General features: G+C 53.5%; 1 protein-coding gene across 1 annotated transcript; it reads right to left on the bottom strand.

Moving 5' to 3' along the window:
- Positions 1–4,046: 4,046 nt before the first annotated feature.
- On the bottom strand, positions 4,047–14,078 carry LOC133749009 (cytochrome P450 4F2-like). Its single transcript, XM_062178091.1, has 12 exons — positions 13,881–14,078; positions 11,041–11,185; positions 10,089–10,142; positions 9,877–10,004; positions 8,413–8,534; positions 7,385–7,655; positions 6,384–6,450; positions 6,068–6,197; positions 5,187–5,320; positions 5,024–5,088; positions 4,756–4,838; positions 4,047–4,224 (listed from the first exon to the last, which is right to left on the bottom strand). Exons 1-12 carry the CDS (start codon positions 14,076–14,078, stop codon positions 4,047–4,049), a joined length of 1,575 nt encoding a protein of 524 aa, XP_062034075.1.
- Between the last annotated feature and the right edge of the window lie 4,897 nt (positions 14,079–18,975).

Below are 18,975 nucleotides of genomic sequence, written 5' to 3'. Positions count from 1 at the left end.
GGTGGATTTGCTAAGCTCTTAGATCCGCGGTTGGATATCTCTCAAATCTCTAGATGTTTTGAGCTTCAAAGCTGCAGAGCTACGAGTCCTGTTCTGGGTCCTCAGACAACTCACCTAAGCTCTGGAATCCAATTCTGACCCCTTAAGGGATAGCCACAAGGAGAACATGATGGCCGGGAACACAGGGCGAGGTCCGCTGTGGATTTTGCTAAGGGGCCTGGTCCTTCCTTGACTTGGCACAGAGGATGCTTTCCTGGGTCCTGCACCTCTGCCTGCCTCTGGTGCCTTCAATCAGCCAGGGCCAGTTCTGGACAGATTTTTGGGTGAGTCTGTCACAGTAAGGAACTGCCTCGAGTTTTTCAAAGTCTCCCTCTGGTGCCTGGAACCTGGTGATGCCAGCTCTGTTCCCCACATCTTCTCATTGAAGTACTCTTGTCCCTCAGCTTCCAAGGAGCAGTCAACCAGATGCCCCACACTATCCTCCGATGTCCACCTGTGCCCTCTTGGCATGGCACACTTAAACCAAGGACCAACTGGGATTCGGCAGTCCAGGGATGCTAACCGGTTGATCGGGGTGGGGTGGACATTGATCTTGGAAAAGAATGAGTTACAGATGGGTCAACACTTGCACATGAGTTGTACGTGGACCTGTGCGTCCACTCCTGTGTGTTCCTGGCCAGGTGCCATCTCTGGTCTACAGTATCCACAGCAGGCAGCAATGGTGACAAGAGTCCTTTACCCTGCGTCCTCTCAGCTGCCGGCCACAGGCGTGGCCACCTCTAGGCTTGCATGGCCATCTTGCAGTGGTGGTCGTGCCTCTCTCTTAATGCTGATATGGTGACTGTATGACACCAGTGGGACCTCCAATGACTGCCCTCTTCAGGGGCTTGGGATGGGTCCCCAGTTCTGTCACTAACTGGCCATTGACCTCAGGAGGACATGGCCCTGTCTTAGTCCAGTCCAGCTGGTATAACAAAACACCATAGATGGTGGGTTAAAAATAGCAGAAATGCATTTCTCATATTTCTGTGGGAGAGGAAGTCCATGATGAGCCCCAGGTGGTGGCTGGCATCCTGGATCACAGAGGGACCTCTTCCCACATTGTCACGTGGTGGAAGACTCAAAAAGTCTCCCTGGGGTCTCTCCCAGACCTCCCATTTGTGAGGACTCTGCCCTCATGGCCTCATCACAATCCAAAGTCTGCATGTGCTATGTCTATCACTTCTGGGTTAGGATTTCAATGTAAGGATTTTGGGGACACACAGGGGCTGCGCTGTTGAACTCCATGCATAAGGCCTATATGAGGTCACTACTATGTGAACTGCACTGCTTCAGGTCCTGGGAACACAGAAATGTCACACACAAGCCAGCACCGTGGCTCACTAGGCTAATCCTCCACCTGTGGCACTGGCATCCTGGGTTCTAGTCCCGGTTGGGGCACCGGGTACTAGTCCCAGTTGCTCCTCTTCCAGTCCAGCTCTCTGCTGTGGCCCGGGGAGGGCAGTGGAGGATGGCCCAAGTGGTTGGGCCCCTGCATCCACATGGGAGACTGGGAGGAAGTACCCGGCTCCTGGCTTTGGATCAGCACAGCGCCGGCCGTAACGACCATTAGGGGAGTGAACCAACAGAAGGAAGACCTTTCTCTCTATCTCTCACTGTCTATAACACTCTCTCTGTCTCTCCCACTGTCTAACTCTGCCTGGCAAAAAAAAAAATTTAAAAGAAGAGATGTCTCTCTCTCACACACACACACACACACACAGTCCAGCAGCCATAGCTGTTGTGATGGAGGGATGTGATGGAGACATCTGCTGGGAAATGTTGGGAAGCATGGAAGAAGGAATGTTTTTTCTGGGTTTTGGGGAAAGAGTAGGAGTTTTCTACTCTGCAACACACAGTGTCAAAAGAATGAAAAGAGAAGACATAAACTGGAAGAAAAACATCTGCAAGTCATAGCTGATACAGGACTGTCACCCTCAACATACAAAGACCTCTTAAAGCTCAACAGGGAAACAATGAGCAACCCTATTGAAGATGAGCAGATGTCTGGACAAGCACCTCACCAAAAGCATATGCCGAGGCGAAGGAAGCCTCTCTGCATCATACATCACCAGGGAAATGCAAACTGTCAACGAGGCCCCACTGCACACCTGTTAGATTGGCCCAATCCCAGAAAAATAACACCAAATATGGGGAAGGAAATGGACCAGCAGGAACTCCCAACTCATTGCTAAGGAGAATGCAAATGCCACAGTTACTTTGGGAGAGTGTGTGGCAACTGTTACAAAACTAAACACCCTCTCATCATGCATACAATAATCCTGAGGCCAGGCTTCTTGGTGTTTACCCACAAGAGCTGACAACTACATCCTCACAATGCTGATAGCAGCACACGGTTTGTAGCAGCTCCAGCCACAGCCACTGGAACTGGCAAGGAACCAAGATGCTCTTCAGTAGGTAGACAGGTTAAACTCTAATACATGCATCCCATGGAAGATTCTTCAGCATTTTTAAAACATGAGCTATGAAGCCATGAAGAGGGCGAGGAAACCTAGATGCATATTAGTGAGTGAAAGCAGCCACTCTGGGAGGGCTCCCTCTGTGTGCTTCCAGCTGTCTGGTGGACTAGGAAAAGCAGAGCTATGGAAACAGCACGGAGATCAGCGGTTGGCAGGAGGTAGAGGGAGGGAGTGATGGATGGTGGCACTCAGAGGATTATTAGGGCTGTGAGGTTTTCTGTGCGACACGGTACATGTGGATACACGTCGTTATACATGTGTCCAATCTATAGGGTGTTTAAGGCCAAGAGCGCCCCCTGGGGTAGACTTAGGAGGATAACACGTGTCTGTGAAGGTTCATTCACTGCACTGAGTGTAGCACTCTGGCGGTGGGATACAGAGCTGGTCAGCCCTGGGACCCCTGGGATCAGCACACCAAGTGCTCTGTGAGCTGTGCTGGATGAAAAGTATCTGAACTTGGAGGCCCGGGTGACAGAGTGGGAGCAGGTAGGGGGATAAGGGAGGCCTCTTGGACAGGGGTGGCAAACACCCAGAGGCCTTTGCACAAGCCACACCCCACAGTCAGACCTGACGCATTCACGGCATAGTGAGCTTCAGCTGCAAAACAAGGGACCAGACTGGCGTGGACCTCCCATCATAAGCAACAAGAAAATGCCCGGCACAGGCCCAGGGCAGGTTCCCGTCATGGCCAAGGCCACAAAGGGAACACAGCAGAGAGGCAGAAAAGAAAGCCAGGAACTGCACTCACTCCCGTGTCTCAGTCAAACCCCTCCAGCCTGTCCCCAGCCTGTGAGAAGGCACAAGCTGGCTATGACAAGCCAGGAGCTCACACTGGGCTCATGACCCGCGTCCCATCCCTGGGGGGCATCAGGCCAGGACCTCAGGCTCAACAGCAAAGAGCAAAGAGGGCTCTGGGTACAGCTGGACAAAGCCTGGGAAAGGGTCCCGGGGACTCCAAGCCACCCAACAGTCCTCAGGAAAAGGGGCTTCGATGTCTTGAATGTGCAGGCACCCAGTCCAGGCAGCCCAGGCAGCATCAGGGAGGCCAAAAAAGGGTTGGGGGTCCAGACCGGAGCAGTGGCCAGGGACACACATGCTGCAAGAGCAGGGGCGCAACTAGAATCCCCGAGGCTCCCGGGGTGGAAGCTGCAGGCACGTCCTGCCCTTGGCGGTGGGCAGGCCAAGGACCTCTGTCTTTGGGGCACTCCTAGGGATCCAGCACGACCTTATATAGGTCCGTCCTTAACTCCAGTCCCTTTCCTGTTTCCTATCGTGGGATGTGGTCGACGCTTCGGAAGGAGAAGAGCCCACTGCCAGTATGGGGGCCCTGTCCCCAGCCAGAGAGACAGACACCAGCCTACCCTGCACTCTCCACGCCTATCCTGGGTCCCTGCAGCTCCGCAGCGCCCCCCTGCTGGGTCCCTAGCAAAGCACAGGCAGAGGAGACAGCACAGTTTATTCCTGGGTTGTGGGTTGTGCAAAGGTGGATGCGTGGGCTCAGGTGAGGCCCAGGCCCGGCCGCGGTGGTCACTGCTGGCCCGCGCTCAGCGGCTCCACCCACAGCCACAGGCCGCCCTCGGCGCGCATACCCAAATCCGGCTTCCTGCGCGTCTCTGTGCTGTCGGGCAGGAAGCGGAAGTGCAGCAGCAGGAGCACCAGAGCCACTTTCATCTCGATCATGGCGAACGTCTGCCCGATGCAGTTCCTGTGGGCGGGACGGCCTTCGAATTGCACCCTGGGACCCCAGCCCAGGACCCGAACTTCATCCTCGAGCTCCTGAGGCTCAGAGGAGGGGGCTGCCCTGCCTGGGACCCCACTCTGAGCTTGCACATGGACTCACTTAGCCCCTACTCAGACTAGCAGATCCGGAGGGGTCGCTGACTGAGCCCAGGATCCTCATCTGGGAACTTGACCCAACAGCTCCACCTACACCCTGAGGAGCCCGTGGGGCAGAGTCGGGGGTGCCCTTGTCTGGGGCCCCCTGTAGGTTTTTGTATCCTCCAGCCTGGCTCGGACTCCGGCCCCAGCACAGAATGGGGGAGGGGCTCTGCCTGCGCTTGAACCCCTCTTGGGCCAGGCTTTGGGCTCCAGACCTTTGCCCCTGACCTCCAGCTTAGGGGAGGGAAGGACACCCAGACTCAGGCCTCAGCAACGCCCCCTCCTCACCTCCTCCCCGACTCTCACGCCCAGACCCCGCCCTGTTACTCGACCCAGCTCAGACGCCCACTGCCCTCACCTGGGTCCAGCTGAGAAGGGGATGAAAGCCAGCGGCGACCTGTCCTTGACCTTCTCTGGCTCGAAGCGGGAGGGGTCATAGACCTGGAGGCGAGGAGGGGACAGGGTTGCTGGGTGGGCTCTCCCAGCACAGCTGGCCCTGGAGACACAGGTGTGCGTGCGTGCGTGGTGGGGGAAGCTGGTGTCTGATTCTCTGACCCACACCCTGCCCTCTCCTCCCTCCGGGACCCCGGGAATGGGCAAGGGCGGAGGTGGGGAGGGGAAGGCACCTCGGGGTCCTGCCACACAGCTGGGTTGTGATGGGTCCCGAAAATATTGATAAAACAGATGACGCCTGTGGGAGGGGACAGGGCAGTGAGGACAAGGCCCTGGCGCCGAGTGGACCCCCTTCCTGCCCTGCCCAGGAGGCGCCCCCTACTGGTGTGCAGGCACCTTTGGGGATGACCCGACCGTCGGGGAGCCTCATATCTTGGGTGCAGCTGCGGGAGATGCCCAACAGTGGGGGGTGCAGCCGCAGGCTCTCCTTGATGCACATGGTGAGGAAGGGCAGCTGGGCCAGGTCGTCCCTGAGGAAGACGCAGACATTGTCCAGCGAGCAGCACAGAGCCCACCGCCCACCTGGTACCCGCTTTTCTCAATATAACCAACTTTAGAGGGCTCAACTATGAGCTCAGAAAGCAGGGGGAAAGATGAGAAAAAATACCAGGGAAAATTCAGCCAGATATAGAAGCTATTTTTGAAAAGAACAAAACGTCCAAAAGCTAGACACAAAACCCAAAGAAACACTGAGTATCTGAAGCAGTTGGCTGGGCCAGTGACTTTGGTCTGATACCCAGTTGATACCTACAATTGTGTGTCAGTGACAAATTCTGAGTTATGTCTGAAATAAAATTTTAAACCTGTCTATCAAAGCTGTAACTCATTGACATAAAGAATGACCTCCAAAACTTGGATACAAATACTCTGTATAGTGAAAGAGCTAAACTACAATGCAAAGGAAGAAGGAAGAGAATAAACACATCTAATGTTTGGCTGTCTTGTGGCATCAAACAGGACATATTAACTAATGCAATCACACAAGGGAACAGAGGAGAATATAGAAATTTGTTCTAAGGAGGTAAATGTATTGATTCAGCTGATAGGAATTTTGTACTTGGAAACCACAAGGGAATTCACTGGAAAATTTTCATGGGCATTGAAGCTCTAGTAAAGGGACTTCATTATCTGCCACAGAACCTCTTCCCCTTTCCCCACATGGAGAGTCCTGATCCAGTGAGAGGACACTGGAACAGACCAGCAGGGCCCACACTCACCACTCAATCTCTTCACCTCCACGGTCTCTCAAGAGTTCTCGCACCTCCTTTCGGCAGCGCTCCTGGTATTCTGGGTGCTTTGCGAGGTTGTACAGGATCCAGGTGAGGCTACTGGCCGTGCTGTCATGGCCTGAGGGGCAGCCAGGCACTATTGGGCCTCTGGGCTACTTCAGCACCAGAGCGTGGACAGCGCCCACGCATGGAGGCCCTCAGTGGGGGTTTTGGGTGGGTGCATGGAATGACCCAGGGCCCACTCAGCCCATCCCTGGGATGCAGAGACACCTGTCCCCACTGCAGGCCACCCCAGGAGCCTCACCTGCAAACATGAAGCTGTCAGCCTCCGCCCGTATGTCCTCATCTGACAAACCCTTTCCATCTTCATCCTAGAGATAGCACAAGATAACCACATCACACCAGCTCTGAGGGCTCCTGAGTCTAACCTGAGAGAATCCTTAAACCTCCACCATTTACCCAGTGACCCAAGCCCACTGTGGACCCCTAGACCTCTAGGACTCCCACCCCTCAGGCCTCTGCCTGGGCCTCCTTAGCTCCTGTTTTGTCCTTGGTGGGAAGAATCAGTGATCCGTGAGTATTGTCAAGTTCTTGTAACCCATATCACAGCAGCACTGGATGGCAGCTTGCCTTGAAAGTCAGAGGTTAAGTATTGCTGCAAGGAGGCTGGCTCATGTTCCAGAGTGGCAAATCCAGAGAATCTTATCTTATCTTGCCTGAAGTTATTTTGTCTGGAAATCTATGGATGCCTTTGCACTGGATAGGATTTGTTTATTCTACTAGACAAAACCTCTCCCCCCCCCCCGTCTCTCTCCCTCTCTCTCCAACTTACAGAAGAAATAAGGGGGACAGAGCTGCCATCCAAGACTGATAATGTGGAATCTCATCTCCTGTTGTGCAGAACCCACTGCACATACAGATAAAAGTGTTTCATTGTCCTAGGGTAATTTGGGAACGGGCAACCTGAGCAACCATCCTACTCTGGCTGCTGTGATTGCTGTGAGCAAGAAATGGGCTGCTCTGATGGAGGGTTTTGGTGCATCTCTCAGTGGAGGGCGGGGAGAGATATGGATATAAACTACAGCAGATCGCTGAACCTGCCAATTGATAAATATCACCATCCTTCCTAATTTCCAACTTAGAAGCCCCTGATGCCTGCATTCCAGAATCACCTCTGAGATCTACTGATGGCAGCTCCCTCACTTCCTCTAATACGGTCCAGTGCCACCTAGACCAAGTCCAAGTTCTCCTATCTGAATCTTGACCTTATGCTAACTCTTGAATTGAGATCCTTGGGACGCCCACCTTGGTCAGCAGGAGCACATCAATGAAGTCCAAAGTCTTGGTCTTGGCCTTGGCCTTGAGGAAGTCGTCGATCCCCTGGTTAAGGAGTGTGCGGCGGCGCTCCTGGATGACGGCTTCTGTGAAAGCATGCACCACGCGGCAGGCCCTGCGGAAGCGTTGCCCGTCGGGGGTGAGGTAGTACAGGAAGTCCGTGTACAGCAGGAAATTCTGCTGCCTTCTGGCAAAAAGGTAAGTGAGCTCCACATTGGCGGCAATGTAATCACTGGGCTTCCTGCAGCGTGAGGTCATAAAGAGAGGCAACAAGTTAGCACACCTGAAGCCTGTGCAATGTCTGTCCCCAGCAGCCAGCAGCTACCTCCCGTCGAGAGACTGAGGGTCCAGAGTTAGCCCCCACAAACAGACATGGCAAGGATAAGCATGAGACTTGTCTCTCCAGTCTCTCTCCTCTCCTGTGTTCTGCATCTGTGCCCCAAGAGCCCAGATCGGACATCATGTTCTTCTTCTTTCTCTCCTTCATGGTGCCTGGCCCTGCCTCTTCTACTTCCTGAAACCATCCACACAGAAGAGACCTCATCCTCTTCCAAGTGGTCCATGGCCTGGCCCCAGCTGTGCCTCTTCATTGCCTGCAGTGTCAATTCCATTGAGTGCCTACTTGATGGTCAGTTCACAGAGATCATCTCTGACCAAGCCCATTGTCTTCTCAAGCTCTGCAAGGATTCCTGGAAAACCTCAGGATAAAGCTCACACCCTTGTTAAGATCTGGCCATGCCTACCCTTGCAACCACGGTTCCCAGGTGTCTCCTCACCACCTGTTGCTGACTGTGCTCATCCTGGCCTCCCTGCCTTCACACATCCAATTCTACCCCCTGAAAGGACCACCCTTTCTCTTTCCCTTTCTCTGTCCTCCAACACCCACAGTTCACCCACCTCCTCCAGAAAGGCTTTCCTGGTTGCCGGTCAGTCTTCTTTCCCCCACCTCCTGCCTTGAGCCCGTGATACAAAATCCCAGGCCCTGGGCAAGGACTCACTCTTGACAATTGCTGTCGAAGCTAAAGATGCATTTCTGCAGACTGTCCAGGGTCATGAGGCTGATGTCCTCATACATTTCCAGACGGGCACTGCCCTCCGAAGTCAGGCGCTGCCACTTGGCCTGAGCAGACAATAGGACAGGGTTGGGGCTACACTCTGGTTCGCCAAACCCCCCATCCCAATATCTACCACTGGTGCGGACTTCCCGGGAACCAGGTAATAACTCCCCTTGGAACAAATCGGACTTTTTTCTACTTGCCATAAAAATGGATTGTCTAAGCCTAATTCTATAATGCACTACACCATGTGATCTGGCAGCTGTTGAATCCCATTTGTGCTACCCAAATACATTTTGAATGGCTTGGAGAAAGTTGTCAGCCACAAGAAACACACACTGTTAGCTATGCCATGAATAGCAACCTTCCATTTCTCTCTTAGCTGGGAGGCTCTTGTCTTCTGGCACAATCCATGAAACAGTAAGTTATCAGCTTCTGTGTAACAAAAATTTAAAAAATCTTAGGCACTTTACCAAACCCGTACCCCCAAGTCTCCCCTTCTCCCTATGGCCACATCTTTCCCATGTGATTTCACTGCAGCATCTATGAAGGGGTGAAGACTACATTGCTCCACTTGGAAATTGTGCTGGATTGTTACTTTCTTTGTCTGACACAATGTGGTGGAAATGATGAAATAATGGCTCTAATAAACCAAACCCTCCTCACGCTCCTTGGAAATCTTGTCTCTTGCAATGCAAACAAGCACAGGCTGTTCTTCCACAGAGGCTGACTTGGGGCCGAGCCCCAGATGTCCTGGCTTAGATCAGCCTAAAGCCAGCCAAGCCACAATCAGGAGAGACAATGGAGCCAGGGTCAGTAAAGCTGCCTCCTGACCCAGAGCTTATGAGGAACCACGAGTGATCCCATCCATGCCAGAAGAACCAGCCAAATGACTTGGCAGTGATCAAAAACACATGTTGCTTTAAATCAGGAAGTTTTAAATGGCTCATGACTCAGTACCAGCCACTGTGAAAGCAAGATGGAAACAGTTGCCCTCTGCGCACCTGTTGTGTGCCAGGGACATGATTCCAGGACCTCCTCTTGCCCACATTTTCCATAATGATCGTAAAGCTTCATTGACTTGTTTGAGAAGCAAGGATGTACAGAGAGACAGAGACTCTCATCCACTGTTTCACTTTCCAAATGCTCTCAGGGCTGAATTGTGGAACTGGAAACCCAGCCCAGGTCTCCCACACCCCAGGTTGTGGGGTCACTAGGACTTGAGCGACCTCGCAGTGCACACAGAAGGGGAAGATTGAACAGGGAACAGAGATGAGCAAAGTGAGGCTAAGGAATAGAGAATGATGGCTCCAGAGCCAGCAGCAGAGCCAATATCCTAGGCTGGATATGGCTCTGGCCCCTTTTCCCCCAAGACTCCACCTGGCACCCTAGGCTGAAGGCACTTACAAGCATGATGTTTGTAGCATTGTTGAAAATCTTCACGTAGGGCTTCAGGATGTTGAAATGGAAGGCAGGTGCCAGCATGCGGCGATGCCTGCTCCACTTGTCACCGGCACTCACCACAAGCCCATCCCCTAGAAGGGCAGCCATGGGCAGTCAGCAAGGTCACCACCTTTCCTTCTTGGCCTGAACCCCACCTCCCACCTTCAGTGACTCACCCAGCCATGGTTTCAGGAAGCTGTAGAAGACAATATCCTTGGGTGCAATGGCAGCTGTTGGGGGCAAGCACTATTAGGGGCCATGAGAAGGCAAGGGAGGGATTCTGGGTGGGGATGGGTGCTCCCAGCCTGAGGTCTGCACTTCCCCACTACGGAGCCAACATAGCAGCAAGGGAGCCGAGAACAGGAAGAGTAAAGGAAGAATCACCTCACATTGCCCAGTTCCCTGATCAAAGTATGCAGGAGTGGAGAGGATAAAAGGTAAGGGGACAGTGCTGGGGAGACAAGGAGTTCCCTAGGGGAGATTCCTGGGACCTGGAGCAGGTAGACAATGAACACACAGTAGATAAACCATGGGAGCAGTAGAAGGCTCTGGCCCACCAGAGGTGGCTATCACAGAAATAGCAGCCCAGAGGCTCTACCAGCCTCAAGCCCTCCTCTTTTTCTGGGTCTGGGCATAGGCAACATTGATCCCATCATATGCTACTGATGTCTGTTGCACAAATCTGCATTCTACTAAAAAAAAACCACTCATTATTCCAGATCCAGCTTCTGCAACTCCTCCTCCATGAAGCTTTCAAGCTGCCCCAGTAGAAAGCTTGCTTCTTCTATGAGCTGCCAAAGTCCAGCTTCCTCTGGACACATGAGATTGGGGATGTCTCTTTCCACATTCATCTCAGAGAGAAGGGGCTTCCTCCAGAGTTGGGTTTTGGATTGAGAACTCTTGGAGCCCCAGAGGTGCCCTGAACTCAGGACAGGGGTCAGATGGCAGTGGAGAGAAGAGACCAGGGTTGGAGGTGGGTGATTGCATGAAATAAAGAGGAAGATGGCTGGAAGAGAAGAGGGTGGGGACCAGCGAAATGCAGGGGCTGCACAGCAGCTTGGGGTCTGGAGAGGCTGGAAGTTGTGGGATGCACCATGGCGCCCACCACCGCCAGCTCCACCTGGGTACCTGAGGCATTCAGGACAGGCCGGATGGTGTCAGGGTGGCACAACACGATGCTAGGGATGATGGGGCCCATCCAGTAAATAAAGCCCTGGGGGAAGGTGGCCACCAGCTGGGTTAGGATCCTCAGGCCCTCCTCTGTGAGGGTGATCTGCAAGCAAGGCATGGGTGGTCAACTTCTGGTGGGGGGTTGACTTCAAGTGTCCCTGTCACTGGGCCAAGGGCTTCCCAGGAGCCCCTAAGACATGATCTCTGGCTGTACTGTGATTCCTGGGTGTGTGTCCAGAAGAGATCAGCCTGTGAGTGTGTAGCTTAAGTCAGAAACAGCCACTGTCCCCAGTGAAGGTGGGCATCTTCAATCCACAAAGACCCAGGGAGAGCAAAAAAGCAGGGGAGGGGCAGATTCACTGTCCGTTCAGGAGCTGAGACCTTCATCTTCCGCCCTGGGACATCAGATCTCCAGGTTTTTTACTTGGATTAAACCAGTATCTATCCCAGAATGATGGCTGTATGGATAAATAGGTTAATGAAGCATAGATAGACAGATAGATAGATAGATAGATAGATAGATAGATAGATGATAGATAATGACGATGATGATGACAAAGAAGACAAGGAAAAAAGATGATTGATAGATGATAGAATGATGGATGGATGGATATGTGAGGAGAGGGGAATGGAGAGAGACAGAACTGATGAATTGATGCACAGATGGGAGGATACATAAATAGGCAGACATAATGTTACAATGATGAATGGGTACGTAGATAGCTGGATATATAGAAAGATGAATGAATGGATAGATGATAGATGGACAGCTAAATAGATGATAGAGAGTCGATAGATAGGATCGTGGATGGATGGGTGTATAAACAGATACATTCATATATACATACACAGAATGATGAATGGGTAAATAGATGGGATGCATAGAAACTTAAATTAATAAAAGATAAATTGATAGGATGATGGATGGACAAGTGGTTGAATGGAGAGTCACTAGCTAGATAGATAGATGTATACAGAAATATGATGGTGGTGATGAATGTAGACAGATGATAGGTAGATAATAGAAAGAATGGTAGACTGATGTGTGAGTAGATTGATGGATAGCAAGAGAGAATGATGAATGGATGCATGGATAGTAGGATATATACAAAGATAAACAGAAGGATGGAATGTGCATGAATGGAAGGATGGATGGATAGGTAGGTAGATGTGTAGATGGATAGGTAAGTAGATGGATAGAGTATACAGGTAGATGATGGATAAGATAGAAAAATAGAATGATGAATGAATGCATAGATGGATGGATGGAAAGATGGGTAAGAGGATAGATGAAGAGATGGATTCATAGATGATGGATGGATGCTTCAGAGACTCAGCTGGGGATCAAATCATTCAAAATATGAATGGTATCTGTACAGGGTATATACAGCGTTTGTGTCCTGTCAATACATTTTGAAGAACACAGTGCAACAACTATTCACAGGCTCATACATTGTATTAGATACTACGACTCGTGAATGACTGCTTGAAGCACATGAGAGGATTGTGTAGCTTCTATGCAAACACTGTGCCATTTTTATCTAGGATCAAGCTCTGGAATGACCCGCCCAATGAACACCACAGATCCATATCCATCTGTGCTGTGGCTGCTCTTTGGAGAAGCCTAATGCCCCTCCAGAAGGGAGGGTCATTAACGCAGGGTCCTCTGTAGGATCCAGAGGAGGCTCAGCCTCTGCACTGCACAGCACATATAGATTCTGTGTGAAGAGAGGGGATGACTGCTTCAGTCTGTTCCTTCCCTCTTGGGGCCAGCTCTAAGTCCAAAGGGTGCATGCCAGGGCAGAGGGTGTAGATTCACTGTCCACACAGAAGCCCACCTTGGCTCAAGAGCACAGATTTTTCACCTCCTGAGAATAGTATCAGCTCAAGGGCAGACACAAAGGCACGGTCTTATAGAAACAAGTTTTGTGACCTCAGGTTTTTGTTTCAAGTCTACACCTGTATCCTTTCAGGTCCTGCCTGGTTCTCCTTCATGGAGGAGAGGCCGTGTGGCCAGGGACCTTCCAGCCTGGGCAGACCCCAGGGAGCACAGGTGGACCCTGATCGTCTCTGAGAAGCGAGGCACCTACCTGTGGGCACCTGCTGGTCCCCAGGTTCTATTGCTGAGTGCATCCATGCTTCCTCTCATTGAACCTCCCATCCATCATGCCCTGTACAAGTGAGGCAACTGAAGCCACTTTCCCCAAAGGAGAGAGGAGGTCTGAGCCCGAAGAGGGACCAGGGATTCTTAAAGGGGAAGTCAGCGGCCAGTGTTCATGCAGGTGACCAAAGGGCCCCATGGGGCATCTTGGGGAGGAAAAGTGAGGTGACAGGAAGTGGCCAGGGAGGGGAGGCACTGAGAGATGCCCACACCTCTACCCTGGACCAGCTGTGCCCTGTGTGTGTGGACCTAGGGGGACCACAGCAGCCAGACACAGGGAAGTCACCAGGAAATGGGCCAGATGGGGAACAGACCCAAGGTACACTCCTCAGGGGGCTCCAAATCCTGCAGTGGAGAAAGGAGGAAGGCCAGGGGTCTCCATTCTACACAGTCCATCCTGAAAGACCCCTAGAGGAGCAGTAAGGGGGAGAAGGTGGCCGGAAAGGGACCCTAGCAGATTAGTGGGAGAGGACAAGGACGTGGGAAAGACGTGGAGTGGCTGAGTGGCCTCGCTCACTCCCCTGCTGCCCCAGTCCCCAGCCATCTCCTGAATCTGCCTCCCTGAGCCCCCACTGATCGCAACACTCAGGGAGTCCCTTCGCCCAGATCCCCACCCTCTGTCGGCAACCACACTCACCAGCCCCAGATGACCGAACAACCAGTTCTGTTTCGGAGGCTGTGGGAAACTTCGGAGCCGGCGACACTTGTTGTAGAAAGTGCAGGCCTGTGGTAGGATGCAGACCAGGAGCCCGGAGGCACCGATGAGCAGCAGGAGCAGCCATGGGGAGGTGGTCCCCAGGCTCCTTCCCAGCCAGGACAGGCTCAGCTGCAGCATCCTACAGGGCAGGTGGGATGGAAGGTGAATCTGTAGTCCCGAGGGAACACAGGTGCAATGGAGAGGGGGCAAGGAGTAAGAGTGTGGGGGCCAGGGCAGGGAGGGCTCAGAGGGGACTGAAGTTCAGAAAGACCCTGCCTGGAATACCTGCCAGGTGCTCTCCAGTTACCCATAACCTCCCATCCCCTGCCCAGCTGGCTCCTGGAGCTGCCCCAGGCTTAGGCAGTCCCTCCCCATTCAGATCCAGGACCCTCCAGTCCTGCCACCCTGCCCCCAGCCTGACACCTTCTGCTAGGAGCGTCTTGTCCCCAGCAACCTCCTCTGCCACCTTCTGGGAGGTTTGACCCAAGCCCTCACTCTGCGGTAGGATGTAGGATCAGGCTGGGCTGGGCTGGGCTGGAGCCGCCAATCCCAGCAGGTCTGGCTGCCCCCACCCACTGCAGGAGGCGGTCAAGAGGTAGGGACAGCAGCATCTGGAGGCAGAGGAATCAGGTCAGGGTCACAGACCCTGGGCAATGGATCCTCGTGACACCTTCTGTTCAGACCAGAGGCCAAGGTGACTCTGGGGGACAAGATAACATAGAAGCCTTCCTGTCCAAGGTCAAGGGGAAGTGGGAAAAGAATGAACTGGAGAGAGTGCAGGTGCCAGGTGACACAGCCGGGTCGGACCTTATCTCAGATCATCTCCCCGGGGGGTTGTGCAATCGTGGGCCGGGAGCACATCGGGTCCCTGTGATCAGAGCACAGTTAGGAGGCTCAGGGGTGAACAGCGAGTTCCTGGCCTCCCAGCTCACAGCCAGGCAGGAGTGCAAGGGCAGCCTCCAGGCATCCATGGCCCCAGGGTGAGCCGTGGCTGCCAGAAGCAGGAACCCAGAATCCAGCCTCAGTGGGGTCACCTGGGGGCAGATCCAGCCAGTAGGAAGAGAAGTTGGAGAGGAGGCTTGGTGGGGAGGGGGCAAGGCTGAGTGTGGCTGAGCACGTGGCGGGGTCCAGGTAGAGCAGGGAGGAGGCAGGGGACCCTGAGTGGAGTCTTCATCTACCCCATCCTTGCTGTGACCATGGGCAAGCCCTCCTGACTCAGTCTTCCTGTCTGGGAAATGGGATGTTGGGTGACAGCCTTAGAGGAGGACAGAGGAGGGCAGCATGGAGGAGGGGGCTCCAAACAGGGGGAGAGTGGGAAGGGGCTGCCCCACTCCTTGAGCTGTGTGCCGTGTGCCAGGTCTCTGTGCAACAGACTGCAGGGGATGTCCTGTCACTGCATTCTGGCCATAGTGTGGGCCTACTGTGCGCTGAGGGCTCTGCATAATGTGAACCTACTGTGTGTTGCCTCTTCATCCAGTGTGCCTGAGTGCTGAGTGTTATCTATAAAGTGTACCTACTGTGTGCTGGCCAGGTGCCATAAAGCAGGCCTACTGTGTGCTGTGTCCTCTCCATAAAGCCTGTATCCTATGTGCCTGGATGTATTAATCCAGTGCTTCTACATTAATCATGCCTACTATGTATCATGTAGTTTCCATGAAGTGGAACACACCCACTGTGCGCTAGGCACTCTATATAAACCCTATGTAGCATGTGCAGGTGTTCTACATAAACCCTGTATTCTGGGTGCCTGACACTCTACATAAAGTCTGCCTACTCTGTACAGGGGGCACTACATAAAAATCACCTACTGTGTGTACATTGCTAGACATAAAATGTATAACTGTGTGCCCAGCACAATATGTAAGTGCACTTACTGTGTGCCAGGTGATGTCCATAAAATGAGTCTACTCTGGGTCAGGTGGTCACCCACATCATATGGCCCAAGGATTCCCATCTGCCTCCTCTCAGCTCTCTGGCCAGAGCCCTATGGATCAGCTACAGGGACTCAGGTGAGCTTTCTATGGCTGCCGCCAAGGTGCTCAGTTCTTCCGAGGAAGCTGAGGCCGCGGTGGGGTGAGGCCCTCACTTCATCCAGTGGCACTTGGCACCACACCTGGCCAGTGAGCGCTCCACCCTCACCCTGCACGACAATGAGGTGACCATCACAGAGGACAAAAATCAATGCCCTCATTAACGTAAATGTCAAGCCCTTTTGGCCCAGTTTGTTCACAAGGGCCCTGGCCAATGTCAGCAACAGGAGCCTCATCCACAATGTAGCAGCGGGTGCACCTGCTGCAGCAGCTGATGCCACCTCAGCAGGAGGCCCTGCCCTTCCACCTCCACTGCCCCCGCCGAGGAGAAGAAAGAAGTAAAGAAAGAAGAATCTTGGGAGCCTGATGGTGACATGGGTTTCAGTCTGTTTGACTCTTTTTTTTTTTTTTTGACAGGCAGAGTGGACAGTGAGAGAGAGACAGAGAGAAAGGTCTTCCTTTGCCATTGATTCACCCTCCAATGGCCGCCGCGGCCAGCGCACTGCGCTGATCCGATGGCAGGAGCCAGGTGCTTATCCTGGTTTCCCATGGGGTGCAGGACCCAAGCACCTGGGCCATCCTCCACTGCACTCCCTGGCCACAGCAGAGAGCTGGACTGGAAGAGGGGCAACCGGGACAGAATCCGGCGCCCCAACCGGGACTAGAACCCGGTGTGCCGGCGCCGCAAGGTGGAGGATTAGCCTAGTGAGCCGCGGCGCTGGATGACTATTTTCTTGTTCGATCAAAAGCTGAACTCCTACCGAGAGAGAGAGAGAGAGAGAGAGAGAGAGAGAGAGAGAACTCAAGTGATGTCACCCAGAAGATGAAGGAAGCCATTGAACAGAGCAGTGAACTGAGACCCAGAATGGGTGAACCTCTAACACAAGCTACAGAGTTCAAAGCAACCCAGGCTTTCCGATGCTCAAGCCAGCTCCTGCCTCACTGCTCTGCCCCACTCGCTGGGGACCATGGCTTCGTAAACCAGGGTCCTGGATGATGTTGGATCCCCAGGCAACAGGGTGGCCCAGGGAGGAGACCTCTTGAGGTCCTTGTGTCACCGCCAGGATCATCCTCTCACACCCAGGATGCCCCCACCCAGCATATCCCATGCTCCCCAGGGTCTTTCCGGATATGACTGCGGGTGGCCTCAGGTGAGGGATGCCTTGGAAGATGGGCGTCCCGGCAGAGCTGCTGAGCAAGAAGGATGGGGAAAGACAGCACTCCTGACACAGATAGAGTGTGCAAGAGACCCCAAGTCTCCCCCTGCCCCCACTACCACCTGCAGCCCAACCAGCCAATGGGAATCAGGCAGCAGATCCCAGAGCCCTCAGCAGGGACTTGAATCCACTTGCTGACAGGGCCATCCACCCACAGTGTCAAGATATGGGGCACAGTTTGATACACCAGGCAGCGGAGAAGCAGGAGAAAGAGCTGAACTCCCTGTGGACCTACTGTGTGCCTGGGATGGACAAGCAGCTTACAGCAGGAGGATTGGTCACTCATGCACAGCACCCAATCGTCTCAGCCCATTTCCTGTTGCTGTGTGGGAAAGGACAAAGGAAAGAGGTTTCTTTGGGCTGAGGGCTCCGATCTAAGGTACATGTTGATACTGGTGCAAACAGTTGGGGCTGCAAAACAATTCTTCATACTCCACGGACTGTGTATACTGCAGAAACCGATGCACAGATTTCAAAATGCTTTGGGCACAAAGAGAATTTTCTGTTTTATTCCACTCTGTGAATGTTTGGAGTGCCCTCCTAAATCATACCTGGAGAGGCATTTGTGTCTGTGAGCATGAAAGGAAATGGGCAGGTTTTTTTGGAGGAAAGACGCTATTCACAACCCATACATCTCTTTGGGTTGAGTTTTTCACACTGAGCTGCTGATCCCCTTAATGCAAACCAAATTTTAACGAGACATAGGGATCCGGTATATTGAGGAGTGCAGTAGTGCACCACACGAGGGCGCTGTTCTTGCTGGAGTGCCTGAGAAGACACACCTCCCAGGAATCAGCTGCTCTGGGACAGGCAAGCAGCCTGTGCACCTGCCGGAGTTTCACTTTCCCCCTCCCCAGCCTTCGAGAAGGAGCGAGCAGCGCACGCAGCAGAGCTGGATTCAAGTCTCGGGCTGGCTGGGAGGCCTGGGACCAGATGCCCTCTCTGAATCTCAGTACTCATTGGTAAGATGGGGAGGGAGGGGCCGGCGCTGGGGCTCACTTGGTTAATCCTCCGCCTGCGACGCCGGCATCCCATATGGACGCCGGGTTCTAGACCCGGTGGCTCCTCTTCCTGCCAGCTCTCTGCTGTGGCCCGGGATGGCCCGAGTGCTTGGGCTCCTGTTCCCACGTGGGAGACCAGGAAAAAGCACCTGGCTCCTGGCTTCGGATCGGCACAGCGCCGGCCGTGGCAGCCATTTGGGGGGTGAACCAACGGATGGAAGACCTTTCTCTCTGTCTCTCACTGTCTATAACTCTACCTGTCAAATAAAAAAAGAAGATGGGGAGGGGAGGATGATGCCTCCGATGGGGCCAATCCTCAACCACTTTCCTTGAGCACCTACTATGTGCCCAGCCCAGTCCTAGGATCAGGGACGAGGACCAACAGTACAGATGAGGTCCCTGCCCTGGTTCTCATGGCTGATGGGGAAAGCCAACAGCTCATAAGACCAAGTCTGGGCCGGCGCCGTGACTTAACAGGCTAATCCTCCGCCTTGCAGCGCCGGCACACTGGGTTCTAGTCCTGGTTAGGGCACCGGATTCTATCCCGGTTGCCCCTCTTCCAGGCCAGCTCTCTGCTATGGCCCGGGAAGGCAGTGGAGGATGACCCAAGTGCTTGGGCCCTGCACCCGCATGGGAGACCAGGAGAAGCACCTGGCTCCTGGCTTCGGATCAGCGCGGTGCGCCGGACGCAGCAGCCATTGGAGGGTGAACCAACGGCAAAAAGGAAGACCTTCCTCTCTCTCTCTCTCTCTCTCTCTCTCTCACTATCCACTCTGCCTGTCCAAAA

Source organism: Lepus europaeus, chromosome 20 (assembly GCF_033115175.1).
Source record: "Lepus europaeus isolate LE1 chromosome 20, mLepTim1.pri, whole genome shotgun sequence".
Classification (NCBI taxonomy): Eukaryota; Metazoa; Chordata; class Mammalia; order Lagomorpha; family Leporidae; genus Lepus; species Lepus europaeus.
This window is presented reverse-complemented; position numbering and strand designations above follow the sequence as displayed.

What these genes read in the sequence shown, in the direction of transcription:
- LOC133749009 (XM_062178091.1), bottom strand. Translation starts at nt 14,078, where the DNA reads ATGCTGCAGCTGAGCCTGTCCTGGCTGGGAAGGAGCCTGGGGACCACC. An exon ending in GCCTGTCCTGAATGCCTCAG is followed by an intron (nt 10,143 to 11,040) that starts GTACCCAGGTGG and finishes TGCCCCCAACAG; the next exon opens with CTGCCATTGCACCCAAGGAT. An exon ending in TGACAGCTTCATGTTTGCAG is followed by an intron (nt 6,198 to 6,383) that starts GTGAGGCTCCTG and finishes GCTGCCCCTCAG; the next exon opens with GCCATGACAGCACGGCCAGT.